Source organism: Rousettus aegyptiacus, unplaced genomic scaffold (assembly GCF_014176215.1).
Source record: "Rousettus aegyptiacus isolate mRouAeg1 unplaced genomic scaffold, mRouAeg1.p scaffold_m13_p_4, whole genome shotgun sequence".
NCBI classification, from domain to species: Eukaryota; Metazoa; Chordata; class Mammalia; order Chiroptera; family Pteropodidae; genus Rousettus; species Rousettus aegyptiacus.
Genome location: NW_023416307.1, coordinates 126,525,532 through 126,540,274, shown reverse-complemented (window position 1 = coordinate 126,540,274; position 14,743 = coordinate 126,525,532). Strand labels below are relative to the sequence as shown.

At 41.2% G+C, this 14,743-nt stretch overlaps 1 protein-coding gene across 1 annotated transcript; it reads right to left on the bottom strand.

The window, feature by feature from the left end:
* Positions 1-807: 807 nt before the first annotated feature.
* On the bottom strand, positions 808-6,556 carry A4GNT (alpha-1,4-N-acetylglucosaminyltransferase). The gene is made up of 2 exons (XM_016151165.2): positions 6,129-6,556; positions 808-1,519 (listed from the first exon to the last, which is right to left on the bottom strand). The coding sequence occupies exons 1-2, from the start codon at positions 6,534-6,536 to the stop codon at positions 905-907; spliced, it is 1,023 nt and encodes a 340-aa protein (XP_016006651.2). The 5' UTR covers positions 6,537-6,556; the 3' UTR covers positions 808-904.
* Between the last annotated feature and the right edge of the window lie 8,187 nt (positions 6,557-14,743).

The following is a 14,743-nucleotide window of genomic DNA, read 5'->3' as shown; positions in this document are numbered from 1 at the left end:
CTGGCAGTCAGTGTGTGTCCTCTGAGCTCAGCACAGTGTGAAATCTGTTGGAGGTCGGAGCATTTGTTTCTCAGCTCTCTTCCCACCGCATTCCTGAAGTGTGGAGAAAGTAGCTCTGGGAGAACCTGTTTGTTTTCATCATTTCCATCAATATCAATTTCCCCATGCGTAAATGTGTGCCCTCTTTTGCAGAGCTGTTGTGAGAAAGTAGACTTGACTTGCAACTCAGTCCACCTTGTTGGTAATGCCAAAAGCTAAAGGCTCCATCCTCAATTGACCAAGACCTGCCGTACATGAACCCCTCGCACCCTTCACTTACTGGGCCAGAGTTCAACATTCAATACAGCCGAGAGTAATTGAGTAGCCACTGTGTGCCAGGCCCTGTTCCAGGTCCTGAAGATACCAAGAGTTTGTAGAGAATTAGATCACTGAGCTCTGGGAAGCTGTCATCCTCTGCCACAGCATGTACAAGATTTGGTGGCACCAGTGTCAGTCCCTGACACAGAAACAGGACCAAAGAGACTGGCCCTAGATGGCAAGTCCAGGGACATTATTTAAATGCAGACATAATGACTAGAGATCAGGAAGCAATATGGACCATAAGCTGTGAACACTAAGGATGACAAACCAAAAGATGCAAGGAACTTTGGTCTCTGATGATTGTGGTGACCACACCCACTCTGAATTCCCTGCCCTCAGATTCTTTTGCACAAGAGAGAAATAAAATTTTATATTATATACACCAATGGTCTTTAGGATTTTTCTATTATAGACAGAGAAAACTAATCCTAACTGACATGTGGATAAGCCCCCGCACCCCTGCGAAGAGTGGAGATCAAGGAAAGGGAGGTGCTCCAGGCAGCACTTGGTTCCACGATGTAGCAGCAACAACCCAGCATTAGCACTATTCATTACCTGGACCCAGCTCCCCAGTCGCCAACCCCTCTGGGCCTTGAATCAGGTCTCTGTAAGTCCTAGGACAGTGCTTACGGAAGAGATTTTCCACTAGTGTGTTGCTGCCTCTAACCACAGCCCTCCTTTCCTGGTTCATGTAATTCCACAGATGGAGGCCATAGGAGTTGTTGAAGGTTGGATCTGTGTCCCAGACTTCATAGTAGCGCCGCCACTGTGGATAGGAAATGGGGTAAAATCTTTGGGGATGTAGGAAGGACAAGTTTGAACACCTGAGGTCGCTCACCTCCTGGAAATCTTTGAGTTTGCACCACACTCTCAACATCCTCGTCATCAAAATGGGACCCTGGTTGCCCCAAATGTCCGAATTGTAGTGTTCAACAAAGTTTTCCATGCACTCCCATAGGAAGGAGTGGTGGGGTAGGAATCCAAACACCCCATTACTAGAGTCCCGAGAAGCCTGTGCAGCCAAAAAGTTTTCATCAGGGATGGGCCTGATGGAGATGACATCGGTGTCCATGTAGATGCCGCCGTACTTCCAGATGGTGGCCAGGCGGGATGCATCTGAGCTGACATAGAGCCAGTTTCTCTGTGCACTGGCATTGATCTGCAGGAACAGGTACAAATCAGCTCCCAGTAGCAGGGGAAAAAGGAGGGATGTCACAGCAGGAGGCCAGGCCCAGGGCGGCTGGGGAGGAGGAAGCAAGTCAGCTTCCCAAAAATCTGTTGGCCAAAAGTCCAATTTTTCAAATTTACCAACTTACCTCTACCCTCAAAAGTTACCTTTAAGTAAAAAGTTTACAGCAATCAGTATCCATGGGAAGATTTTAGCAGCTATTAAAGATTTCATATAATTGTAAGAAAGAAAGAAAATGAAAGAAAGAAAGAAAGAAAGAAAGAAAGAAAGAAAGAAAGAAAGAAAGAAAGAAAATAATTGAAACAGTGGAAGGGTAAAATAGAAACCCAGAAGGGATTTCACAATGAACTGTGTGAGTCATTTTCAGCACAAACCACAAACATGGAACTGTGGAAGAAAAATTTTTTAAAGTCCTAAAAATACTAAAAACTGATAAAGAAAAATATAAAGTAGGAAACTATAGGAAAAAATCAACACGTATGCTATTTAAGACATTAGTAAAAGAATCTTAAAACGCATGCATGCATACCTTCATCACTAATTAATTCCTTTAATAGGATTCATTCATTGAGGACCTACTTACTGTGTGCCAAGCTCTGTTACAGCTGCTAAAGATATGTCAGTAAACAAAACAAAAGTCTCTATTTCGAGGAGATAGACAATTAACAAATAAACATATAATATGTTGGGCGTTCATGAGGACTATGAAGGAAAAAAAGCTGGGTGAGGGGGCTATGAAAAGGGCAGGGCAGAACGCAATCTTATGTTGGTTCCCAGCAGAAACTTGAGCAAAGTGAGTAAGTGAACCATACTAGTATCTTAGAGAAGAAAGTTCTAGGGTAGAGGGAACAGCTAGTGCGAAGGCCCTGAGGCGGGAACAGGAGGGAGGCAGCGTGACAAAAACAGAGTAGTGAAGGGAGAGGGGTAGAAGATGAGATCAGAGAGGGTAAGGGAGGGAGGGAGAGCTGATGATATAGGCTGGGGTAAAGACAAATTATTTGGAAGGTTGGGAAGAAAGGAGTGATGTGATCTGAATTAGTCTTCAAAGGTTCACACTGGTCGCTGTGAGGAAAACAGACAGGGCAGGGGTTGGGATGTGGCAAAGGCAGAAGAAAGGTGGCAAGTGAGGAGAATGCTGAAATAATCCAGGCAAGAGGTGATGGTGAAGGAGGGTGATAATAGAGGAGGTGGGAGAAGTGGTCGGACCCGGGTACAGGGTAAAAATAAAGCCAGTAAGGATTTTGATGGATTAGATGTGGTGTGGGAGAGGATGGATGACCACAAATGCTAAAATGTGAGCAAAACAGAAAATGACTTTTAAAAGAATAGATATAAATCACGATAATGGCAATGTTCCCGAATGAAAGGCCAAAGTTTTAAATATAGAAAACAAAATAGATTTTTCTGAACTGAAATATGTTGATTAGAAGATTAAAGAGCAACCCTTGGCTTTTGACAACCAAACATTCTCTAAAATTCAGCTATAAAGCCAAATAAAACAGAACTAAGACTTTGCGGAAAGCCACATGAGTTATTCATGTCATCATATTGTCTATAACTGCTGAAAACCTCATAAATAATAACTAAAATTTATCAAAAACTGTTCTAAATTTATCTAAAACTGTTCTTTATAACCTATACAAATCTTTAGAGATTAATAGTACAATTATTCCAATTTTTCAAATGAAAAACTGAAAGGACCAAGAAGTTCAGTAATTTCTCCAAGGTCAGAGAGACAGAGGTTGGATTTCAACCCAGGCAGTCTGGCTCCAGAGATCCACTCATTCAAAAAAGAATATGGTTTGGATAAAAATACGTTGATTACTTGGTAAATTGGTGATTGTCAGATCCAGACATACAGAGTACCAAAAGCTGCACAGAATCAGAGGAGGAAGAAGCCTGCATTAACATCAGCCTAAAATCCAAGAGCCCCCCCAAGGGTGAGTACCAGAAAGAGGATTAGAGTTCTGACCGCGCAACCCTCCCCTCCCCCACAATACTCAGCCCTGAGCATCATCAAGGGCTACAGTTGCCAAATCAGTGCAGCAAATTCAGTGGTCACCAGCAGGTAATGGTACATTGGGTCATTCCTAACTGCTGGCCCCCAGCCATCCTGAGTTGGCCTAACGGGGCCAGAACATGCCACACCCAGCCACCCAAGGGCATGGTGGCATGATCTCCAGAGATGCTTAGCCTTATGTCGTATCCTGCAGACACTTAAGAGCTCTGTATCCCAGGGCCCACCTTGTCCCTAAAACTCAACATAGCAAAACTAAGGTGTAGTTCAGAGCAACCCAAGCTGTGTTCCATGGAATACACGCTCCAGGAAAATATTTATGTCATACTGAAAGAGGGTTCCATACTCAAATAAGTTTGGAAAATGCCGGATTGAAACAAATTAAAATTTCTTTGATTCAAAACTACACAGGGCCTTTAATTTCCTCATGTACAAGGTTAGTCTGTGAGAAAATGATGAGGTATGCATCTCCCAAAACAATTTGGGTAAAGAGGTCTTTTTCCAAGAAGCAAAACACTTTTAGGTAATGTTAGTCTAACGCAAGTATGAGGAAAGTAGTCCTGGAGCATCCTCTGGCAGGCACGCACTGAGAGTCGCAGGGACCTAGCAGGTCTCTTCTCCACTGCTAGCACCTGCCTCCCTGGCCCACAGCTTGCCCTGCCCCTGCCTGGGGCCACACTAGTAGCCACCTGCTTGTTAGGAACCCTGTGCTGGCAACTGCAGGTAAAATCCAGTGAGTCGCTTCACCTCCCTATGACAAGTCCCAGTTTGAGACTTCCAGGCTCTTCAGGAGATGAGATGTGTGCACTGGAACCCAGAAGTCACATGGGGCCAAGAGTGAAACTGACCAATTCCTCCTCCAAACACATACACGCACACACACAGTCTCGTGGCTTAGTTCAGAAAATGTCTCCGCTGACAGTATCGAGGCACAAGTGTGTCTTCTGTCCAGGAGAGCCATCCAATCCCCAGGAGAATGAGGCAGGGTGGGACAGGAGTTTTCTTTTTTTATGTATAAATACTGTAGTGAGCTGAATAATGGCCATGCAAAGATATCAGGTCCTAAGTCCTGGAAACTGTAAATGTTACCTCATGGGAAAGGGTTCTTTGCAAATGTGATTCAATTAAGGATCTTGAAATGAAGAGATTATCCTGATAGAGCTGAAATGCAATCATGAGTGTCCTTTAAAGAGAAAGGGAGAGGGAGAGTTCACACACACACGCACGCACGCACGCACGCACGCACGCACAGGAAAAGGAGATGTAAATTGGAGACAGATGGGGGAAAAGGAGATGTAAATTGGAGACAGATGGGGGTGCTCTCCAGAAAGGGTTCTTCCCTAGAGCTTCCCAGGGGACTGGGGCCCTGCCTGCACCTTGACATTCATCCCATCAAATGATTTGGGACTTCCACTCTCCATAACTGTGAGGAAGTACATCTCTGTTGTTTTAAGTCACCAGGTTTGTGGTACTTTGTTACAGCAGCCACAGGAAACTAATAAAAGTACCTTACAACGGCTTCAAGTTTGCCTCTTGGTATGCAAAACCTAAAGTATTTACTTTCTTGCCCTTTACAGAGAAAAAGTTTGCTGACATTTGGTCTAGACTATGATTAGAACTTAGATAGGACTTTATAAGGCAGGTAAATGGGATTCTTTTGATGTCAATGTTTTAATTACTTTTATTTTTTAATTATTTTATTTTAAAAATTAATATATTCTCATCACTAAATTCACTCCTCATTCCGTTATACTAAAATGCCTGCTATTATTGTGTATTACATATTTTCTTCAGGTCTTTTTCTTCCATGTAGATGTAGGGGATAGGGAGTTGCATAGTTGAAATAATTATAATTACATTATAATATAAGAGCATGTAATTCTAAATTGTAGTCTTTATAAGATGTCACAGATAAAGCCTGCATAATGGAATCATTGAGTGCCTATACAACAATTTCTTTATGTATTCCCTGATCATGAGTCCCTTGTGAGAGAAATATTTAATTAAAACATTATTTCCTTATTACGCTATGTTACTAAGATAAAGATTACAAAATTCCCAAGAGTTCCAGGAGTTTCTTGATAATATCTTAATATAACTCAATCTTATATAGCAGTACTCCATCTGATCTTTTATGACTTTCCATTTGCATAATTTTCAAGTTAAATATTGCTTCGTTTCCCCTTCAGGTGCAAAAAAAAAAAAAAAGTTTACCATGGATGGGTTTAAAAATATCAGCGAAAAATAAGAAAAATACACCTAGAAAAGATATGGAAACTCAGTTAAGAGTAGTCTCAAAAATGTGCTGGATTCTAAGATAGACAGCTAGAAGCAAAAGACCCATGGCAAAAATAAACCTAACTTAAGTCTCTCCTGTTTACTTGAATCAGGGCTCAACGGCATAAAAAGAAGGCTAGGCAAAAGTCAGAAGATTTGAGTTCTAGTCCCATTTCTGACGCCGAGTCCTTACCTTCAGTTTCCCCAGCTAAAAAATGAGTAGGACGAACTCATTTTCTGTGGTCCCTCCTAACACTGACATTCTAAGCTTCACTGAACACTTACTTGAGTGTACCATGAGAACAATGGTGTGTCTTCAAACAGCCTTTTCATATTTAAAGGGAAGAGAAAAACGTTGTCTATTGCTGAGATGAGGGAAAAGGCTGTGTAAGTGGAATTTGGGGGAGGCTGCGCGGAGTCACTGAGACCCTTCATAAAGAACACCACGGGCTGCTCAGGATAAACCCTGGCAGCAGACTCCACAGCGCAGGAGACCAGTGGGGATGGCTCCACTCTCTCAGAGGTCTCTAGGAACACAATGATGCGTCCCTTGCCCAGGAGGGCTTCCGGCCCCTGCTGGAACTCCACCGGAGACAAGCAGAAGTAGCAGCTGGACTTCAGGATGAGCTGGTAGAGGAAGCCACAGAAAAGCAGTAGGATGACTGACAGCAAGAGCTGGAGCTCCTTCAGCATGTCTGCTTCTCTCTTCCGGCCCACTCCTTTAAATCAATGTGATTAATTATATGTTACATTTATGAAATCAGACAAAGATAGCACATAAGTAAATGATACAAGGATATTACTTCTGAGCTTAGGGTTTTAAAATCCTAAGTAAAATATGATCAAATCGAGCCCCGTAATACTAAAATAATTAAAAATGTATTAACTAAGGTTTAACTGAGGAAATTAAGGGTGATTCAAAATAGGAAAATAATTCATTAATAGGAAAACTATTAGTGGCATGCATTATCTTAGCAGATTAAAGAAGAAAAGCCATATGATCATTTTATTTCAATAGCTGCCAAGAACAGGATAAAATTTGACATCCACTCATGATTTTTAAAAAGCACAAAGAAACTTTCTTAAGCTGACAAATGATAACTACATAAAGCAATCATCATGCTTAATATGAAGCATTTGAAAGATCTCCATTAAAACCAGAAATAAGATATAGATGTTTATTATCACTGTTATTATTCAACATCATTCTGCTAAGTCTAATCAAGGCAATGAAACAAGAGAGAAGAATTTCTACTATGAATATTAGAAAGGAAGAGGCAAGAATATCACTGAAAGAAAATATGATTGCCTACTGAGAAAATGCAAGATAATTTACTGAAAAGCTAACAGAACTAAGAAAAAAAATTAACCAAGGAAGCAAATTGAAGGCTAAAGTTAAATAGCTCTCCAAGATCACACAGTTAGCAGAGCCATGACTAACTTAGAACTGTCTGCCACCAAAGCCCAGGCTCTGAACCTCCTTCTCTGTAAATGTCAGCTCTAATTCTAGCTAACTTCAGGAGAGCAGAAACCTCATTTTTTCAGTGGTCTGTTTTTTATATTCCATACAACTCTTTTAGAAAATACAAAACTAATGAACCAGAGCTTACCTTCTAGCCAGGGACTTGCAGTTAGCCAATGTCTGAGGTCTTAGCAATGACAAGTTTTTCCTGCTATACTTTGTGATAAATCACCACCTAATCTTCCAATTCAACAACACTGGAGGAAAGTAAATCATTGGCAGATGATTAACACAAGAAGGTCCCAGGAAGCTTCTTCCTTTACTAAGTTTCCCCAAACACAGAGACTTGAGGACAGTAAGGGGGTCATATGACCACATGTTAATCCTGTCTATTCATGGATCTATCAGGAGGATTTATAGGGTGATGATTTCACCTGAAGAAAACTGCATATAACCCTGGAGCCAAAAGATAGTACACCTGAGCTGTTGAGTTTCGATCAAAATCATGAGCAGAGATGTGGGAAAGTCTCCTCACCAGACAACCCTGTAATTTGGTCCAAACTTTGCAAATACAAGTTTTGATTAAAAGAAAAGAAAATCCATCACTATAAATAAACAATGGACAACCCTAGTGTCCTGGTGATCTGAAAGAATGGATTCTCCAGTTTCAGCTATAGCGGCTTTAAGAAAGATCTTTTTGCCCTGAGGTCCTTCTTATGGCGCATAGCTTCCTCCTAGTCCACAAGGTCAGGTTCATTACCCTCCACTGCTGTGGCAATCCCCACATCTCCCAAAATAGCATTCTTCTGTAGTCTGCTCCCCTCAGTGCCCTTGACATGAGTAATCCTTTCTGGAGCTACCCTCGCTCAGAAAGTCACCTACCTTCAGTCCAGAGCCTTCTCTCAGCCCTGAACAGGTATCTGCAGTTTACGCTGGATGCTCTGGGGCCCTCTTGAGCAGACTTTGGATTCCGACATAACAGGTCTTACATCAAGGGGAGGTAAATCTGTCCCACTCGCTGATGGCTTCTTGTTTTCTGTGCCCAGGGTTCTCCAGAAACTGTTGTTCTGTGGTAGTTCAAAGCTAGTGTAAAGAAAAAGCAACACAGGGAGGGGGAAAACCATGGAGCCAGAGCAGAGAGTCCCCCAACTCTCCAGCCCTACAGATAACCTCTGATAACCTCAACAGGATATAGTTCAGCGTTGAGCCTACATACTCCCTCTGCTATAATGGACCCACTGTATCAAGAAGGAAAAGTTAAAGACATTTTTAACAGTAAATGTTTGTCAAACTAAATTATACGTGAAAAGTACACCTCACAATTCTATAGCTTCCTTGAACTTCAATTTATTGCAAGAAGGAAATATTCAAGCCACCAATACTTGTCCTATTTACTTTGGAGCCCTTGGAACCACAGTTCCGGTTTTTAACATATTTGTTATATAAGTAGGACTGATAAACTTGTTAAAGCATTCAGCTATTAACAGGGAAAAACCAACACACAAAAGTGATACCTTATCAACATTGCCGATTCCTTTCACCACTGTTCTGAAGCTGGAATGAAGACTGGAGACCTGGGTTTACATGAATGGAGAGGAGATAGTTAGACAGATTACCTCTCACTGCAGAGTGAGAGGTAATCCATAGCTTAACACTTGGGAACCCATAGAAGAATAATTGAAGCACATTGAGGAGTGACATTATCAACATTAAATCCTAGAAAAAAAAATTTTTTTCTGTTGTACTAAAAATCAAGGATTCATGCCAGCATAAAATCCCCTTGTCCCATGGCAACATTTTAAACCTTTCTACATTTCTAAAAAAATGGTTCCAGCCTTGTGTTTCTGGCAATAAAACTTTTTATTCTTCACTCAGCCATGCAAATCAAACATTCCCCTTTTTACAAAACCTTACCTAGCTATCAAGAATGTGTTTCCGGGTTTGTTCTGGAAATTACTGTGTTCACACATGTCATTTCCTCCCTTTTAAAATGACTTGCAGTTGAAAGAAGGGATGGGGGATAAGGGCAGATGATAAGGGAAAATAATTGTTCTCAGTGAAGCAGGTGTACCCCAGACACCATCCTTTCAGGCTGGAAAACAGGGTCTGCAAGAAGCCTACAGAAAGCAACGGTGCCCATCTGAGAGTGGAAGGCCGTTTGAAGGCACTTCGCTTTTAAGTCTGTAAGTCAGCGTTCAGTTTCTTCTCTCTGTCCGGGATTAGAAACATCTTAGTGCCACCTACGCCAACTGTCCACATGGCAAGGGATCTTTATAAAGACTGAGTGGGCTGTAAGAATGAACACTACCCAATATGGCCGAAAGAAACTGTTACAGACTGAATGTTTGCGTCCCCCGCTACCACCAACACTACTGCCACTGCCCTCAAAATTCAATGGTAAAGCTCTAACCCCCAATGTAATGGTATTTGGAGAATGGGGCCTTTTGAAAGTAATTCAATTTAAATGAGGTCATGAAGGTGGGATTCTTACAAGAAGAGAAAGACAGATCTCCTACCCTCCCCTCCCCTCCCCTCCCCTCCCCTCCCCTCCCCTTTCCTCTCCTCTCCTCTCCTCTTCTTTCTCTCGTGAGCATTCACCAAGGAAAGGCCATGTGAGAACACAGTGGGAAGGTAGCTATCCACAAACCAGGAGCAGAGGCCTCTCCAGGAACCTAATCTTCATCTTGATCTTGGACTTCCCAGCTTCAGAACTATGACCAATAAATTTCTGTTGATTAAGCCACGAGCCTGCGGTATTTTGTCATAGCAACTCGAGCTAACTGATGCAGAAACCCCACAGTAAGCTTCTTCTCTTTAATCTCCTTCCATGTGTTTTCATGAGAATCCATTTTTGAGCCGTGGGCAAGGTGGGAGCTGCTTTTAAGATTTAGAGAACTGAGACCAGGTCTCCAGTGGGACAAGGGCAACTTCTCTAACAGAAACCTGTAACAGGTGGGATGGTCCTCCCTGCCTGAGACCTCTCTGCCTTCCCTTCCTTTTGTCCTTCCACTCATCCCTCAGTCTGTTCTCTTGCTATGCCTTTTCCCTTCAAACAGAGGTCTCTGGTGTCCCTTATCTCAGTGCCTGACAATCACATGCACCCAGTACCCAAGTCAGAAATCAGAGAGTCGTTTTAACTTTTCCTCCTCATGTGCAAGCTATGCTAGTTTAGGTCATTCAAGAAGCAGAGACAAGATTAACTGTGCAAGGATTTTATTAGGAGAAATGCCTGCGTGAGAGAAAATAGGAAAGAAGCTGTGTAAGGCTGGGGCAGCTGTCACATCACAGTGCAAGTCTAAGAAACTTGGGTGGAAGTGTCCTAGGCTGCCTTGCCTAAGGCTGTCCTTGTCTAAAGGTTTAGTAATGCCATCAGGGACTCCTCAAACCAAAGCCAGCCACTAGAGGAATCCTGTGTGTTCCAGGAGCAGGTCTACTTCAGTGTTCTTGCTACACACAATCATTGCTGGGAGAAGCCTATGGAAGGAGTGGCCTCGGCAGAACTCAGTGATGTATTTCATAGTGCAGCAGCTGGGACCTTTGTCAGTTATGCTCTCTCCAATTGGAGGTTCACAAGGCACATTCTCATGGCTGCCACAGTGCACCCTGTGAGCTTAGAGATCTACTTTTATACAGAGTTTGGGGGAGCAGTGCTCCCATGGTTCCCATAGGTCCTTCCTCCTGAGGGGAAACTAATAAAAGAGGTTAGTGGGATGAACTACAGCCCCTGTCACTGTAGTTAATTTCATATGGTGCCATACAGAGACAGGTTGCAACTCATCCGCTCCTTCCTCCAATATCCCTTCACCCTCAGAAGTTACCTCATCAGGTGTGGGTAGCTTAGCTGGTTTTACAAGTCAACTCCCTGCAGTGCCTTGATAGTCATACCCTTTCTCAGTTCAGGGTTACTGCACAGGTCTGTTCACAGTTATAAGGGGGCAGGGGCGTACAAGGAGGCCCCAAGGTGGATCTCCTAGTTTCTGTACATATTTTCCCTGCTGCTATTATGTAAAAGCAGCCTGACCCCCTCCTGCTGATCAGGGTCAATTACTTGCTGGTCCCTTGGCACAAGAAGTCCAATATGCCATGCAGTAGTTTGTAATTCAATGAGTTCCTTGAAATATTACCTGGCAAGAAACATATTTATTTGGGATCAGAACCTCCAACACTGAAGAGCAGGAACAGAAATCCACCAAGTCATTAGAAATGATTGTCAGTAGTGTTATACCAATTTACATCCCTTGATTCCTGGATTCATATACTCTTCCTATTGGGAACAGAGCACCATATACAGGTCTCTGAACTGATATATCGTTACATGAAAGATTACACCACATTCTTTCAGAGTGTTTCCTCCAGGCTAGCATTTTAGCCATGCCTTTAGAAGGCTATTCTAGAAACCTGTCTCTGTATGGCACCAAATGTGATGTAACTAGTGGATCTCATGATCAGGGGCCCACTTCTGCACCTCTCTCGCTATAGTGAGCCCCCCTGGTCAAATGCTGTGCTATATGAGATTCCATGTCTATGGGCAAGCATTCCATTATCCCAAGGAGTGCTGTTGCTGAGGCTTTGCAGGAAGGAAAGGTAAACTCATACCTGAAATATTCATTCCTGTGGGGATGAACCATTAACTCTTCCAATGCAAGGGGCCTAATGTAGTCAGCCAACTGAACACCAAGTAGCCAGTTGTTCTCCTCAAGAAATAGTGCAGTATCAAGGACTCAGTGTTGATCTCTACTGCTGACAAGTTGGACATTCAGAGGCAGCAGTAGCTAGATCGGTCTTCAGAAGTGGGAGTCTATGCTTTTAGACCAATATATGGCATCTATCTTTGCCATCATAACCATTTCATTCGTGTGTCCATCATGCCAGTTCTGGGATGGTGACCAAATTACCAGATTGTCAGCAGTGCACCAATGTTCCTATGGAGTATCTCACTGTTGCTTTAATTTGCACCTCCTGATAACTAATAAGTTTGAGCATCTGTTCCATGTTAGTTGTCTGTTTTTCATCCGTAAATTGCTTTTCATGTGCTTTGCTCATTTTTCTGTGTAGTTCTTTGTCTTTCTTATAAATCTAAAAATTCTTTATAGAACCTCGATATCAGTTCTGTATTGGTTTTAAATACTGAAACTATCTTTTCCCAATATGTCATCTGGATTAATTTGTCTTTGGTGTCCTCTAAGAGATATTCTTATTTTGATGCAATAAATACAACAATTATATTGTTAAATGACTTGCATTTTGGGGATCTTTTTAAAGAAGACCTTTACTCCTAAGTCATAAAAAACATTTATGTGTCCTTTCTTTTTATATATAACTTCATAGTTCACAATAAGTTTATTCATTTATCTGGAGCACACATTGTCCATGGAAAGATACAAAGATTGATTTTTCTTTTCTCCCTAGAGTGAACCAATTTCTCCAACATTGTTTACAAACTGTTCGCACTTTCTCAACTGGGTCCTGTGAGGCATATACTATCTTACAGCAAGTTACCATATGTATGTCCCCATTTAAATGCACATCCATCTCTGAGTTCTCTCTTTTGTTTACTGGCCTATTGCTCTGTTTCTAAATCCATTGGCTTTTTAGTATGTCTTAATCTGTAGTAGGTATTGAAGGACTGCTCCCTTTTCTAATTTCCCCCCCACAAGCTGTTGGAGCAGCTGCACTGATAAAACAAAATGGCTGAAGAAGGCGGGAATGGTGGTGAAGCACTTGTCCCTAAAATAAAGTGATAGAAATGAAGAGTTAAGAAACAGGTAAAAGGTCATGACTGGATGGAACACATTCTTTGAAGAAATGAAAAAAGAAAAGGAAGAAGAAAGAGAGAAAAAATATAGGCAGCCTCAGTTTGGGGGCAGGGGGAAGAATTTGAAAAAGAATGTAAATTATTTAGGAGGAAAAAACATGAAGTATTAGTGAAAATGATAGTCTCACAAATTATATGATGTGATAACATAAACTTCTCAAATGATTTCAGCAAGATTCTGGGAAAATAACAGCAGCAACATGATTTTTGAATCTCTCCAAATCCCCATATAAAAACAGGCAGAACAACTAAACTGTAAAACCAAAACCCCACAGGCAACATTCACAACAAAACTAGGTGACAGGGTATCCCCATACATCCCAAAATAAATGGATGGCGACAAACCATCAATGGCCCCAAGAACTTTATAGTATCAACTTCTGCGTGGGAGAAAGCAATGAGATCTGAGAATAAGAGATACTCATAGTATCCAAAGATTTTTACAGGAACGAGTGGCAGCACTAAAACAGGTATGAGTTTTACACAGGATAATAACGAATGAGGGTAAGTTAGTTGGTCACAAGAAAAGTTGGAGGGGCTGGTTAGCCTGAGCTCTGGAAATTAAACAACCAAAAAGGCTTCCTCTCCAACACTGAGCCTCACACTGAGGAGAAACTAATGGGAATGGAATAAAAATTGTACAGGATTGGGCATTCCACTTCCAGAAAGGCAAAGTAAAGGAACCCTCTCACCTGAAACAAACAAAAAATAGATAAATATATGAAGCAGTGTTTTTCAAGACACCAAACATCAGGCAATGAAGAACAGTAATCTCTGAGAGATGGGAAACAAGAAGGTGAGCTCTAAGACTGTCCTGGCATCCTGCTGCAAGGGTTATAACAAAATTTACTCGTGTTTTCATCTGGTATATATATGATTCATTCTTCATATTTAGATTCCTGGTGTATTTGAGATAGATAGATAGATAGATAGATAGATAGATAGATAGATAGATGTAGATAGATACAGTTTCTTTTTGTCCATTTGGATATCCAGAGGTCCAACCCTATTTAAAATGTCTCTTTCCTCAGTTATTTCAGATGCCACTTAAATCATAAGCTAAAATTTCATACATGTTTGGGCCTTTTTCTGGTCTTTCTGTCCCATTGGTCTGTCCTTTCATGCACCAATACTAGATCATTTTAATTACAGAGATTTATAGTATGCTTTGATAGCTGATATGGCTAGCATACATCCATTGCTCTTTTGGAATTTCTCCATCCTAACTTATTTCTCCATATGAACTTTAAAATCCACTCATCTAGCCCCAGAACAAACAAAAAAAAATATTTTTGATGTATTGATATTTCTATTGGGATCATGTTAAAGTTATATATTAACTTGGGAAGAATTGGTATCTTTAAAATGTTGAATCTACCTATCCAAAGATAAGACATGTTTTTTCATTAGTTCAAGCCTACTTTTGTATTTTTCAGTTATTTTAAAGTTCTTCATTATAAGTTTTGCACATTTCTTAAGTGTTTCTTTTTGTTGTTTATATCATGCCACTCACTAGTAATTGTGTATGTGAAAACTATTGGTTCGTATGTTAATTTTATGTCTTATTATATACTATCTTACTTTATGTACTTATTTTACTGCTTTAGTTTCAGTTTTAATTTC

What these genes read in the sequence shown, in the direction of transcription:
- A4GNT (XM_016151165.2), bottom strand. Translation starts at nt 6,536, where the DNA reads ATGCTGAAGGAGCTCCAGCTCTTGCTGTCAGTCATCCTACTGCTTTTC. An exon ending in TGTTCTCATGGTACACTCAA is followed by an intron (nt 1,520 to 6,128) that starts GTAAGTGTTCAG and finishes CTGTTCCTGCAG; the next exon opens with ATCAATGCCAGTGCACAGAG.